Consider the following 12,359-nt stretch of genomic DNA (forward strand, 5'->3'; position numbering starts at 1 on the left):
GCCGCGCTGCCCGCGGGGCTCCGCTCGCTCCCCGGGCCGCGCAGCGCTCACCCGGCGTCTCTTTCTTCCTCCGCAGGAGGTTACGAAGCTTTCTCGTCCGCCTGCTCCGAGCTCTGCACTAAACCGGCTGCCCCCGCCGGCCTCAGCCTGCCCCTGAGCGCCAGCAGCGCGCCTGGCAGCGCCGACTCGGGCTGCAGCTCCTGCGGAACCCCCCTCTACGACCAGGTGAGCGGGGACGGGCCGGGCAGCTGGGCTGGGTCCGTGGGGGACCCGTCGGGGGCGGCGATCTGCCGCCGTCGTGCCAGGAAAGGAGGGGAGGCTGTTGGTGAACTGCCGAGCCAAGTTAACCGGCTGTCTGTCCTCTCTCTTCTAGGGTGGGCCGGTGGAAATCCTGCCGTTCCTCTACCTGGGCAGCGCGTACCATGCCTCCCGAAAAGACATGCTGGATGCTTTGGGGATCACAGCGTTAATCAACGTCTCGGCCAACTGCCCCAACCACTTTGAAGGGCACTACCAGTATAAAAGTATCCCTGTGGAGGACAACCACAAAGCAGATATCAGCTCCTGGTTTAACGAGGCGATTGATTTCATAGGTAAATGAGATCTCTTTACAGGCTGTTCTTTCCCTGGGGTAATGTACCCTGGGAAGTGATATTTGGGCATTGTTTTCCCCAGTAAAACCTACGTTTGAGACTGGAGAATTTAATTCCATCGGGGAGATATACTCAGGGAACACTTCCACTGATTTTGTTCTACTCAGAGGAATAATCTTAGCTTCCCAAAGCTGTTTGAAATCTTGAATCAAGAGGCATTGGTCTTGCAGAAAAGAGCTAGTGAATTTAAGCGGATCAGTATTAAAGTAATCTTGCAAGACTGCTAAAGTGACCTGGAGGAGCTATTAGTATAATTGGAATAGGAGCCCAGAATGGAAATAGCTAGACTGCTGGTTCCCTCAGGACAAAGGCTCTCTTTGTCTCTAAAGCACCATGTGTACCTATTAGACTAAGGAAGGGATGGATTAAAGAAATGTAAAATAGTAGCCTGTGTTTTCCCACCTCTGGAAGCAGTGGGACTTGTTTGCTAACTGTGTATTTTAATTCTTTCAGACTCTGTTAAAAATGATGGAGGAAGGGTATTTGTGCACTGCCAGGCTGGCATTTCCCGGTCAGCAACCATCTGCCTTGCTTATCTCATGAGGACCAACAGAGTCAAACTGGATGAAGCCTTTGAGTTTGTGAAGCAGAGAAGAAGCATCATCTCTCCAAACTTCAGCTTCATGGGACAGCTGCTTCAGTTTGAGTCGCAGGTCCTTGCTCCCAACTGCTCAGCGGAAGCTGGTAGCCCTGCCATGTCAGTATTGGACAGAGGAGCATCGACCACCACAGTCTTTAACTTTCCAGTCTCCATCCCAGTTCACACCTCCTCCAGTGCTTTAAGCTATCTTCAGAGCCCCATCACCACTTCCCCAAGCTGCTGAAAAAGCAGATGGAGCTATGGTCAGAATTCAGACTTACTGTCTCAGAAGTGCAATAACTATGGGGACAGTGCCATCAGTCATTTGTGTTTTGTGGGGAACCATCCATACATCCCAGAACAGCGTTGTAAACAGCGAGGAGCTCACCCGATACCAGACAACTTGGTGTTACTGACTTTTCTGCTGACTTTCAAAGCCAGTATCTGGATGTCTACACAGAGATCAAAGGACACTGTCTCTTCCTGAGCTGTTCCTCCTTGACTTCTGTCTGTCCTAAGCCTGCTCCATGTTTAGTAGCATGCTCACCAGTATTCCCATTCCTGGACACTCTGAGCAACACTGATGCTGTCTCCTTTAATATGACAGCCCTATTTATTTATTTTTACATTAGTGCATTGTTTTTTTGCCTTCACAAACCTAAAGTTTCATTTCTAGAGAAACAAAATACCTCAGTATTTTTTGGTACTGTATTCCTGTGTGTATATATGTCAGCTTTTCTTGTTTCCCAAGCACTGACGTGAAAGCACCAGGCGAGTGCTTTTTTGAGTTGCCAAGGGTTGTATGTTTGCTGATTTATTTATGATGTGAAATAATATATTTCTTCTTATGAAGACATAGTTTTGTTACATGATTAACTTTTTTATACAAACAGAATAAATTATGATATTTCTATTGAGCTGGGTGATGCATTCTTTAAAATCTTGCATTTTACAGTCACAAAACTTGTGTGGAAGCTCCTGGGTGAAGAACTGTAAAAGAAATCTGAATTTTCAACTCTGACCTCAGGCCTTGGCTGAACTAGATAGAAAAATGGGTTTAAACAACATAGTTGACTAGAAACTACTGCTACTTCTTAACCTCAGCTTTTCTTCACCCTTATATGATTATACATAGTGTCAAAGAGCTAAGGTTGGCTTCCTAACTGTAAGGTGGATTTAGCTGGAGTGATGGCCACAGAGCTGTAGCAGTTTGAACTAGCTCAGACTTGGGCATAGGGCTACAGTGAATTTAAAACAGTTCTAGGAAGGAGGAAGAAGCTTATTTATTGCTTGTTTACCTTTAACGCTTCAAAGGTTAAGTCTAAAAATTAATCTGTTGGTAACAGATCTCCAAAGCTTGTCAGTTTGTGCCAAGGTGTTTTCTTTTTCTGTCCCACCTCCTTGGTTCCTTATTGTAACTCAAACTGTCTCTGATCCCTGGTGTGAAGTATTTGGCTTGCTGGGCTATTTCTGTAAACAAATTGGGGCATAACAAGAGATCAGGTAACCAACGAGTCACTTATTTTCCTACCCGGACCCAAATAAATTACCTCCTGCTGCAGATTCTCACTGGAGTGACTTTTATCTGGCACTTCAGTTGAGGCAATTGAGAAGAGTTTTATATAGTGTGTCAAAAGCCAAGTGGGGGAGTTCTGACAGGCCAGCACTCCAGCAGCTCTTGGGCAGGGGCTGCAGGGTGAGGGTGATGGGACGCACTCAGTGCAGGGGTAATGCTGTGTGGGCTGATGGAACTACACATCTCCAGGGGGTATAGGGAGTAAGAAGTATATGGCAGAATAGTGTTGCTGTGACATGTCTTTACTGCAAGAAGCTAATGTGGAAGAAATGCAGCTGGAAGCTTACTTTCCTAGGCAGGGTGGTGATGTTGGTAACAGGCAGGTGGATACTGGGAGGGCACTAGGACATTGGGTGTCCTACATCCACTCCAGGAGAGAGCCACCAATCACAGGATCACAGAATCACAGAATGTCAGGGATTGGAAGGGACCTCGAAAGATCATCTAGTCCAATCCCCCTGCCGGAGCAGGAACCTAAACAATTTTACACAGGAAGGCGTCCAGGCGGGTCTTGAATGTCTCCAGAGAAGGAGACTCCACAACCTCCCTGGGCAGCCTGTTCCAGGGCTCTGTCACCCTCACTGCAAAGTAGTTTCTTCTCAAGTTTAAGCGGAACCTCCTGTGTTCCAGCTCACACCCATTGCCCCTTGTCCTATGGTTGGGCATCACTGAGAAGAGCCTGGCTCCATCCTCATGACATTCACCCTTTACATATTTATAAACACCAATCCTTGCACTTCCGATATTCAAGGAGTAAGATCCTACTTTTGCCTCATCAAAAATTGTTTTACTTAGGCAGATGCAGCAGGTCATGACTCCTTGTGTAAAATCAAGGGATATTAACAATTACAAAAGATGAGGGGTTTTTAAGCATAAAGCAGCTGTGCTCTTGTCATATCACTGGAGACAAGCAAAGCTGAAACAAACTCCTGGTGAAATCCTGCAAGTTACTTGGAGTATTAATGGTGCTAAAATCCAGGACTCTTCTCCTGGGAGAAGGTGCCCTTGAAGGATGGGATGATGCACTGCTGCGTCTGAAATTCTTCCACGTGAGCTACCACTCCGACGCAGCTCTGTCGTCAGTGCTACGCGTTAACCATTGTCAAGCTTCAACCTGACACCAAGGGATAAAAAAAAATGGAGCAGCTAAAAGGAGGAGAGATCCCTGGGTACTAAGAAACAAAGTTAGAAACCCTTGTTTTCCTAAAGCATGTATGAACCTCAAAGTGAATGTTCCTCCCCAAAGTCTGTCCCATACTGCAAATCCTACATAACTCCTTCACCCATGGGAAGTTTCTTGGCAGATTGTGCTGCTCCATGGGATTGAAGCTACCACCGCTCTCCCTTTAAAGTATGCAAGGTTGTTTCTGAATACATGAGCCTTTTTACACCTGCAGTAAACAGTGGAACAAACTTTCACCTTCAAAGCAAAGCAGAGCTTGTTCAGTGGAAAAATACAACCTTGGCAGCCCTGGCCATGCAACTGATAAAAAAAAAAAAAAAAAATCCTGCCTGTTAATCGCAATTCAAACAGAAATCCGCTCCCCGTCAGCCGGGGGAGCTTGTTTATGTGTTTCTTGGAACAATAAAACTCATTACCTGGCAGCCGATCAGCTTTTATAACCTAAGCAGGCACCTGACAGAGGGGCGCAGAAGAGAGCTGCTTCAGCACAAAGCCTGCTGCAGAAAAGCCAGCCAGCGACAGCGGGGCTTCGCTCCAACGAGGCACTGACAGGCACTTCCAGCTCTGGGGACATGCGATGTCCTTTTCCCAGTCATTATTGTGAGCCTTCTGCTGTCACCCATAATCAGAGTCTCCTCGTGCCCAGAGCCCAGATTCCTGCAAACTCTCTGTGGGCAGGATCGCACTCGGTCCAAACCAGGGGAAGACAAGGGGGCAAGAACAACAGCAAAAAGTAAGAGAGATCAGAGTGAGACCTGCAAATGTCACCTCAGTGCCACAGTTTTGGGAGGTGGATGGGCTCAGCCTGGGGGTTGGCTGGGAGCAGCAGGAGAAGGAGTGGGGTGGCTGGCGAGGTGGGGGGCAGAGGAGGAGGAGGTGTGAGCTGGGCAAGGAGGCAGGAAGGCAGCGGCAGAGCCGGTGCATGGCAGAGCTGGAGGACACCTTGGCAACACAGCTGAGCTGAACTTTGCCTCCTGTGGACACGCTAGGGAGGCATTTTCCCTTCTAACCCCTCATTTGTTGTCCCTGCTTTGCTGTTTTGTTTGTCTGGGATATCAAGACACACAATTCACCATAGTTTACAGAACTGAAGTCCTATTTTCCCTGGCTCCCATGCCAGCTGGTTGTACCCCGGCAGTGGTGGGGCTTGGCTAAGACCCTGCCCCTCGTATCTGATCCAAGACCCCGAGAAACCTGGCACGCAGTGGACGGGCGTAGGGCTTTCAGCTTATATAAACCTGTAGTTCTACAGTTGCATACATCCCCATGGAAACCACGAGGAGTTTCCCCTTGGTGGGGACAGCAGTAACATCACTTCCTGCTGCTGACAAACCAATTTGTCATGACGATAAAAAGGCATGTTTTGTGTTTGCAGGAACTGGATCCGGGCTTTGTCCCTCCCAAGCCAGAGGCTGCTCACCCACCCCAAAGGCAAACAACAGCCATTGTGTGCTGCCCAGAGCAGGGATGGGGAGATGCAGAGAAGCCCTTTGGGCCCTCAAAATGCCAGAGCCTGGGCCACCAACACCATGCTAAAATTCGAAAGCAAATAGAGAAAGCACAACTCCTGGCAGTGTGTAATCCAACACAGCACGTGGGGCTCCATACAGCACCCACGGATGGGTCCCCACAGCTGAGGGGTGTACAGAGCCAACCCACACGGGGACACAGCACATGAGCCGCGTGTAATATCCCCACCAAGATGCAATACCCGGGGGATACAGTATACCCAGCTATCACATGACAAACAGACACAGAGCTCCAGATTAGACATGTCTCGGGTAATCCCCTTCTCTCAAAGCTTTTGCCTTTCTTTTGTAATCAGTGCTTGGAAAGGCGCTGGGTGTACTGAAGCTTAGGGACTATCCTGTATTAGTCACCTTCGGTATCAGACTAGCAGGGACACAAGGATGTGTTATGCCATTACGTTGAAAAAAGAACATTAAATCCAAATCATATACAGGCAAATCTAGTTTGCTGGGTTACCACCTGGGTTTTTTTCTCTGTCTGGCTCCAGGGCAGCAGAAAGGCCACTGAGAGTAATTTGGAAATGTGGTGAAGTGCAGCCCTGGAGAGCCCACTCCCCAGCTCTGCAGACGAGTCGCAGTGTGATGGGGAAGGAGGAAAGGTCATGGTGTGTGACTCTCTAACATGGTTAGAAGTCACTATGCCTCAAACCTCATCTAAACCTGTTTCTTATCCTTTTCCTTGTCCAGCAATGATGTCCATGACAGACCCCTACATGCAGTATAGTCAATAAGACTCCACCTGGGGCTTCAGCTTCCCCAAATCTGCTCCAATTGAAGGCTGTAGGGGGGATAGGAAAACAGCTAAAACCCAGGCTCGATCCTTCTCATGTTGAAAGAACAAATTAGTCCTGAGGTTTGTGCTGCCTGTGGCCTTCCCACTACACGCTATTTACTATGGTGCAGAGCCAGTGGCCATGGCTGATGGTGGCTGGCAGCCCTGCCAAGAGACACAGCCAAGGCATCCGGCCAGGTGAGGCCTGTTAGCACCCATCAGGGGTATAAAAGGTTAAGTAGACACAAGATCTTACAGGAGGGAAAGTGGCCTTGAAGGGAGAGATGTAAGACCTTGGGGAGAAGCAGGACTTGCTGATTTAATTGGCATTGCTGTGAAGACTTCAGCCTGGCCAGCTGGACCTGCTCAGGGTCTGGCTCAGGTCTTTGTGTGCTGCTTTTGCTCAGGCTGAGTAACCTCTGAGGGGTGAATCCTGGTACCTGAGAGGAAGCACCTGAGTTGCTCTGCTGCTGGGGTGGGTATAGGATTCCTGGTTTTGAGAGCTATTTCCCATTTGGGAAGTGCAGTTGTACAAACCTATGCCTGTCTGGAGAGCAGTGCCAAGGTTCTACGTGGTCCTGACACTTAGTCTGGCACTGAGCAAGTTGGCTCCATCATTGTAACACTAGTGGCCAAAACCAGGGGAAAAGGCAGGTTTGTTCTTTGTCCTTACATGGTGTGGGACTGCCAGTTCTCCAGGTGTGAGGTTTTTTTTTTTTTCCTCTCCCTGGGACTTTCCATTTCCAGGGTTTTCCAGTTGCTGCGTGTGGCTGTGCACCCCTCCCACAGTGCCAGGCTGTGCAAGCCCTGAGTGCTGAGCCTTGCCAGTACCTGCGGCACAACTGAGGGGCTGAGGGCTGGCTGAGGTCCCCAGACGGCTGCTGGACTGGGGGTTTCCTGAGCGGTGCTCTCAGCTTCTTGCATTTGCATGCGTTTCCTGCTAGATGCAGAAATGACTCGGTCTGGGCTTCCCCTCGTCTGTGGCCCTGGCAGGCAGGGGAGTGGGTGCGATGAGACACCTGACACAGCCCATGGGCAGCTTCCAGCTCACTGTCCAGCTGCTGGGGCTGGTGTCCTGTGGACGTGTCCTGCAGGTGGGTGCTCCACAGTGATGTGCTACTGGTTTGGAGTCTGGAGGGTCAAAGGTGTTTAGGAGGGAGAGCAAGAAGAGAAGATGCTCGTGAATGTAGTTGGTGTAGGGGAACGGGGATACAGCAGAGCTAATAACAGCGGATGTTAATAACTCCGTTACATCTTACCTAGGTCCTGTTTGGCATTCAGGCTGGGTGAGTCAGGGCTGTGGGAACAGTAATTTCATCAGCCAATTCAGTCCCATTTCCATATTGTATAGACCATCTAAGGGCTATCATGAGTGCCACAGAAAAGGCTTCATTTCTCATAAAAAGGTTATGTATGACACCAATCCCTCTCATTTCAATACCTTTTGGTTCTCAAACTATAGGCCATGTTTAAAAATAAACTCCCAGAGGACACTAATATGACGTAGTTGCCTCTAACTCCATAACCAGTTGGCTACAAATTATCAGGTTTTTGCTACACAATATATTTTTAAAAAATATAGTTTTTGTCTCAGAGCCAAATGTAGGTCCCACCTGTACTGAAATTAAAGTGTTATTTTTTTTTTTTAGACTTATAATTTCTGATATAATTTAATTTTATTTGAAAGGAGTTTTATTTGATCCACAGCAATTGTGGTGGAGATGTCTAAAAATGGCTTTTTCAGGTCTTTTACATACTGGAAAGAAGTGGTTTCTTTTCAGTGTCTTCCCTGAGTTCTTATTGAAATATCATCTATGGTAAATTTGTTTCCACATCAGTATCTTGTTCTGCTTTCAAATCTTTTTAAGGTTTTGTTAATTGGTAACTGGGTCATAGCACTATGTGGTTTTGATGGCAGGTTTTTCTAATTTATGGAGGATATAAACTGCAGCTGTTCATTAATTCTAGTAGTCTTTCCTGATACTCTGTGATACTTGCAGATCAACTAGTAACTTCTTTCCCTTATTGTCTTCTGCAATTAAATCTTTGTGATTGCAGATATATATTTCAGGAGCTTTTGCATGATGAGTATTTAAAAAATTACATCTATGTGATTGTTTTCAATCCTGTATGTTTGTACAATCATTCTTACATATAAAATACACAACAGAAAGGTGCAAACTTTCTGCGTTTCAGTGACTTAAGTGCCCTGCACGTGTTCCCATTAGCTAGGCAATGGGGACACTGTTGATATAAACAAGTGGCATAAACTATGTGACCACGACTGGTGGATCATTCTTTTTTTAATATTTTATTTTAATTCTTTTTTAAACAATTATTTTTTAAGTGCTGGTTTAAATGTTACATTACAGGATGTTTTCTTGGCCTTTGTTGTTAAAACAAAAAGTCAGCAGTCCTACGTGTGTGTCGGCTGTGATAGCATTAGTTGTGAACTTGGTCTGTGTCTGGGCACATGTGACGTTTCCCCTGGGCTTCAGTGCTGGGAGATCAAAGCTCCTGGCTGATGGTCTCGGTGCCAGCCTGGCTCTTCCACAGCCTTGTGGAACCCTACAACCATGTCTGTGCAACGGCCACTTCTCCCACTACCAGGTCTAGGTGGATCACACCTGGCACCTCTTGGGAGGAGATGACCTCTGTAAGCATCTTTAGGCCTCATCAGCAACTGAATATGAGGAATCCAACTGCTCAGGGCTTTTCAAGAGCCACTGATGCAAAGCGCAGGTGGAGCAGGGTGGTTGAAGAGGGTCAAATGTTGGAACCCCATCAGCTGCTGTAGCTTGGCTGGAACTGCTGTTGCATCACCAGGACCCTTTGAGCTGAAGGATCTCTGGCTGCCCTGGAAGCTGTGCGAGGAGCCAGCTGAACAGCAGATTGCACAGTATTGAACAATAGTTCCCACCCTTTCCTACTGACAGGGAGGAACAGAAAGGAAGAAAGCCATTTGCAAGGAGAAAAAAATCCTTTCGATCTTTGTCTTTTGCTCTTCCCACTCCCTTAGGAGAATTTCCTCCCTCCTGGAGCCAGCAGACATCTCAGCACTGAGCAACCCCCAAATTTCAGCACCTTCCCTTGTTCCTCTGTTCTTTAAATGCTTGTCCATGGGTGCCAATGAAGATGGTCATTTATAAGTGCCTTTTGTTCCTCTGTTTACAGCTTCCCTTCCAGGCTCCGGCATCAGCTGACGTCAGGGTGCTACATTTGAGCTCCTCGTACTTTTATCTGGTGTTAATGCCTTCCATGAGTGGCGGGAATGCGGACGGCAAGGCAAGCTGCTAGGGCGGCGTGGGGAGAGGGGGCCCGGGGAGGGCAGGAGGCAGACAGGCAGGCAGGGCTGACTTGGGGCATAGAGTGATGCTGCCCACCCTGCTCTCCCTGCCAGGCACCAGTTGGTTTGCTTGGAGAGCACCATGGTCATTTATGGCCTTGTGCAGGGAGGGCCTGCCCACTGGCACCCTGTCCGTCTGTCCAGGCAGCTGGCAGAGCCGTACGTGGCACCACGCGCTACGCGCTGAGCTATTTTTAAGACGCCTGGGCTGCATCCCAAGTATAGCGTGCTCTATTTCTGGTGCAAAATGATCTTCCTGGGTGGGGGATGCAGAGATTTTTTTCACATGAAACACATGGGTTTGGAGGCAGTGAGAGAAAGAAACAGCTGGGCATGGCTGGAAGAGAGGCACAAAAAAAAGTGGAGAGAGCTGGTGGTCATGGAGGTCTGATCCAGAGGGAGAGCTCTGTGCTTGCAGCCGCTGTCGAATGCTTATTGCCAATGGTTTCCTCATGTATCAGGAATTAAGAAGGCCTGGGTTTGGTTTACAGCTGGGGTTTATTGAGGACACTGGAGGGCTTTGCATTTGTTTGAAATAGGCTGCTGGGGAGTTTGAGATTCCAAAACATTTAATGAGTCTAAAAGGGATGAACAGGGATGCTAAATGTGGAGCTGTAAACTTGCTGGTTGCTTTCACCAATTTTGGACCCGCCTCTCACTCCAGATGAACTGTATCTCAAGGGCACCAGAACACCATTTGTTCACCAGGGTTTGAAGAGATTCCTAAAAAGAAATAATCAAAAGGAGTTGTTTGTTTACTACATGCCTTATAGTAATACTAAGAGGCCTTGAATAGTGCTGCAGGCTCTATAGGGATGTCGCATTCATGGGGCACTGAGGGGAATAGTTCTGCTACTGCCTCCAGGTGCTGGAGCAGAAAGGCCAGACCATCACCCATGGCCTGCCAGGCTGCTCTGTGTTGCTATTTGACAGGTGGAAAGTGATGTGTGGGCCATGGACTGACTCCTGGTGGCTGTGGGTTTTGCCAGTGCAACCTTCATACCTACATCTGAAACTGGAGGTCTGAGGTGTTTCATCTTCTTGCACACAGGTGGGCTGGTGATGAGACAAAGGCTGGATGGAAGATGGAAAAAGAGGTAAAAGTTTTATTTCAAGCCTAAGAAGAATTTGCCATTCTTAGTTTTTCAGCTACCTTCTAAGGACCTACTCTTCAACTGCAAGTGGCACAAAAAATGCCATGACTGTGATACTGATCAGGATGCTGATCAAAGTCCTGTTCTCTGAAACCCACTGGTCCATTACCTCCACTCACCTGTGCACCAGGAAGAGATTTTCCTCAATCATAAATCCAAAGTGGAAATATTTGATATGTCAAAAGCTCACACAAGACTGATGACAGCTTTTCCTTTGTTATGCTCTTTTGGAGGAATATTTAGGGTTTTTTTGAGGTTGGATGAAAATTTTCCACTTTCTGATTTCCAATCAGGGCTGATTTCATACTGTCTCTGTATTAAAAAAAAAAAAAAAAATCTGACTCCCAGGGATAGGACAGAAAATAATTCCACCTACTACCACAATACAGAAGAAAGGAGTGAATAATAACACTCAGAAAGATAACTAGGTTTGTTTGCAGGTAGAGACAATCAGATTGAGCAGACTGAGCTTGAGCTGATGTTTCTCATCAACTTTTCCTGGTTACCAAGGGTAGCAGATGCAAAGATACAAACTGATTTCTAAGGCCAGAACAGACTATTTTGCTTATGCAGTTGAAGTCCTGCATAATGTAAGCCAAACTTCTGGATGAAAAAAAGCCTATTCTTTAGAGGGACTTTGTCCTGATGAATGATTTCAAATGATGGAGATGTAATTTTTGTAGAAGAATTTTCGGGTAGTGTTTTTGTGGAAAAAGCAGATGACAGAGTCAGAAACCATTGATTCTCAAAAGGGTTCTGTGTTACTTTCACCAGCTACCTCCTGTTTTTCTACCTGAGTTTACTTTTCTTGGGAATGAAGACTATGATATTATGCCTTGATATTATCAGATTTAATTAGGCTATTCACCATCTGGTGACAGACAGAAGCAACTCACTGATAAGAGCACACATCTATCAGGCTTTTTCTGGTGGAGCATGTTGAGCATTTTTAGAGTGTGATGGTCATGAAATCTCACTACTGCCTTAATGTCAACATGTGTTTTGCCAAATTTTTGTGCTTAGAGGAGCTGTTCTCTCTTCCAAGAGGAGCTGGGCTTGCAGGGAGGGTGAAGGTGGCTGTGCTAAAGGCCTGGCCAGCCTCGGGATGTGGCTCCTGAACTTGGCTTGGAAGTGGCCTTGGCAAGAGTGTGTCCAGCTGAGCACAAGGGTGGAAGCAAGATGGGGAGCAGTCTGGAGTGGATCCAGAGCAGGAAAACCTGCAATAGAGATTGCAGCTGGTGTGGAGCGATGAGTGGAGTCAGGGATGGTGGTTTTTAGGGTGAGGGAGAAGGAAAATGTGTTTGCCTTGCAGAGGGAAGAAGCAGGAGCTGAGCAGAGGTGTAAGGGAGTTGGATGTTGGAGGGGAGCAAGGGAGATGTGGGTACATGCGAGGTCACTGGGGAAGCAGGGGAGGCAAGGGGGTCAGTGACTCCTGTGTTTGTGGCAAGAGAGGAGGCAGAGGGAGTTACTGGAGGAGAAGCAAAGGCAAACAGAAGGGGAAGGAAAGTTACTTCATATTTGTGGTGGTTTTCTCTTGCATAGTGAGGGAAGATTCTGGGTGGAGAG

General features: G+C 47.4%; 1 protein-coding gene across 1 annotated transcript; it reads left to right on the plus strand.

Moving 5' to 3' along the window:
• Window positions 1–34: 34 nt before the first annotated feature.
• LOC104530417 (dual specificity protein phosphatase 1) lies at window positions 35–2,175 on the plus strand (the record flags this gene model as incomplete). The annotated part of the gene is given in 4 exon segments (XM_010174991.2): window positions 35–58; window positions 61–225; window positions 374–593; window positions 1,107–2,175. Coding segments are annotated over 4 exon segments (780 nt in total), but the record flags the coding sequence as incomplete, so codon positions are not given.
• Between the last annotated feature and the right edge of the window lie 10,184 nt (window positions 2,176–12,359).

The sequence above is a fragment of the Antrostomus carolinensis genome, unplaced genomic scaffold (assembly GCF_000700745.2).
Source record: "Antrostomus carolinensis isolate BGI_N321 unplaced genomic scaffold, ASM70074v2 scaffold25959, whole genome shotgun sequence".
NCBI lineage: Eukaryota > Metazoa > Chordata > Aves > Caprimulgiformes > Caprimulgidae > Antrostomus > Antrostomus carolinensis.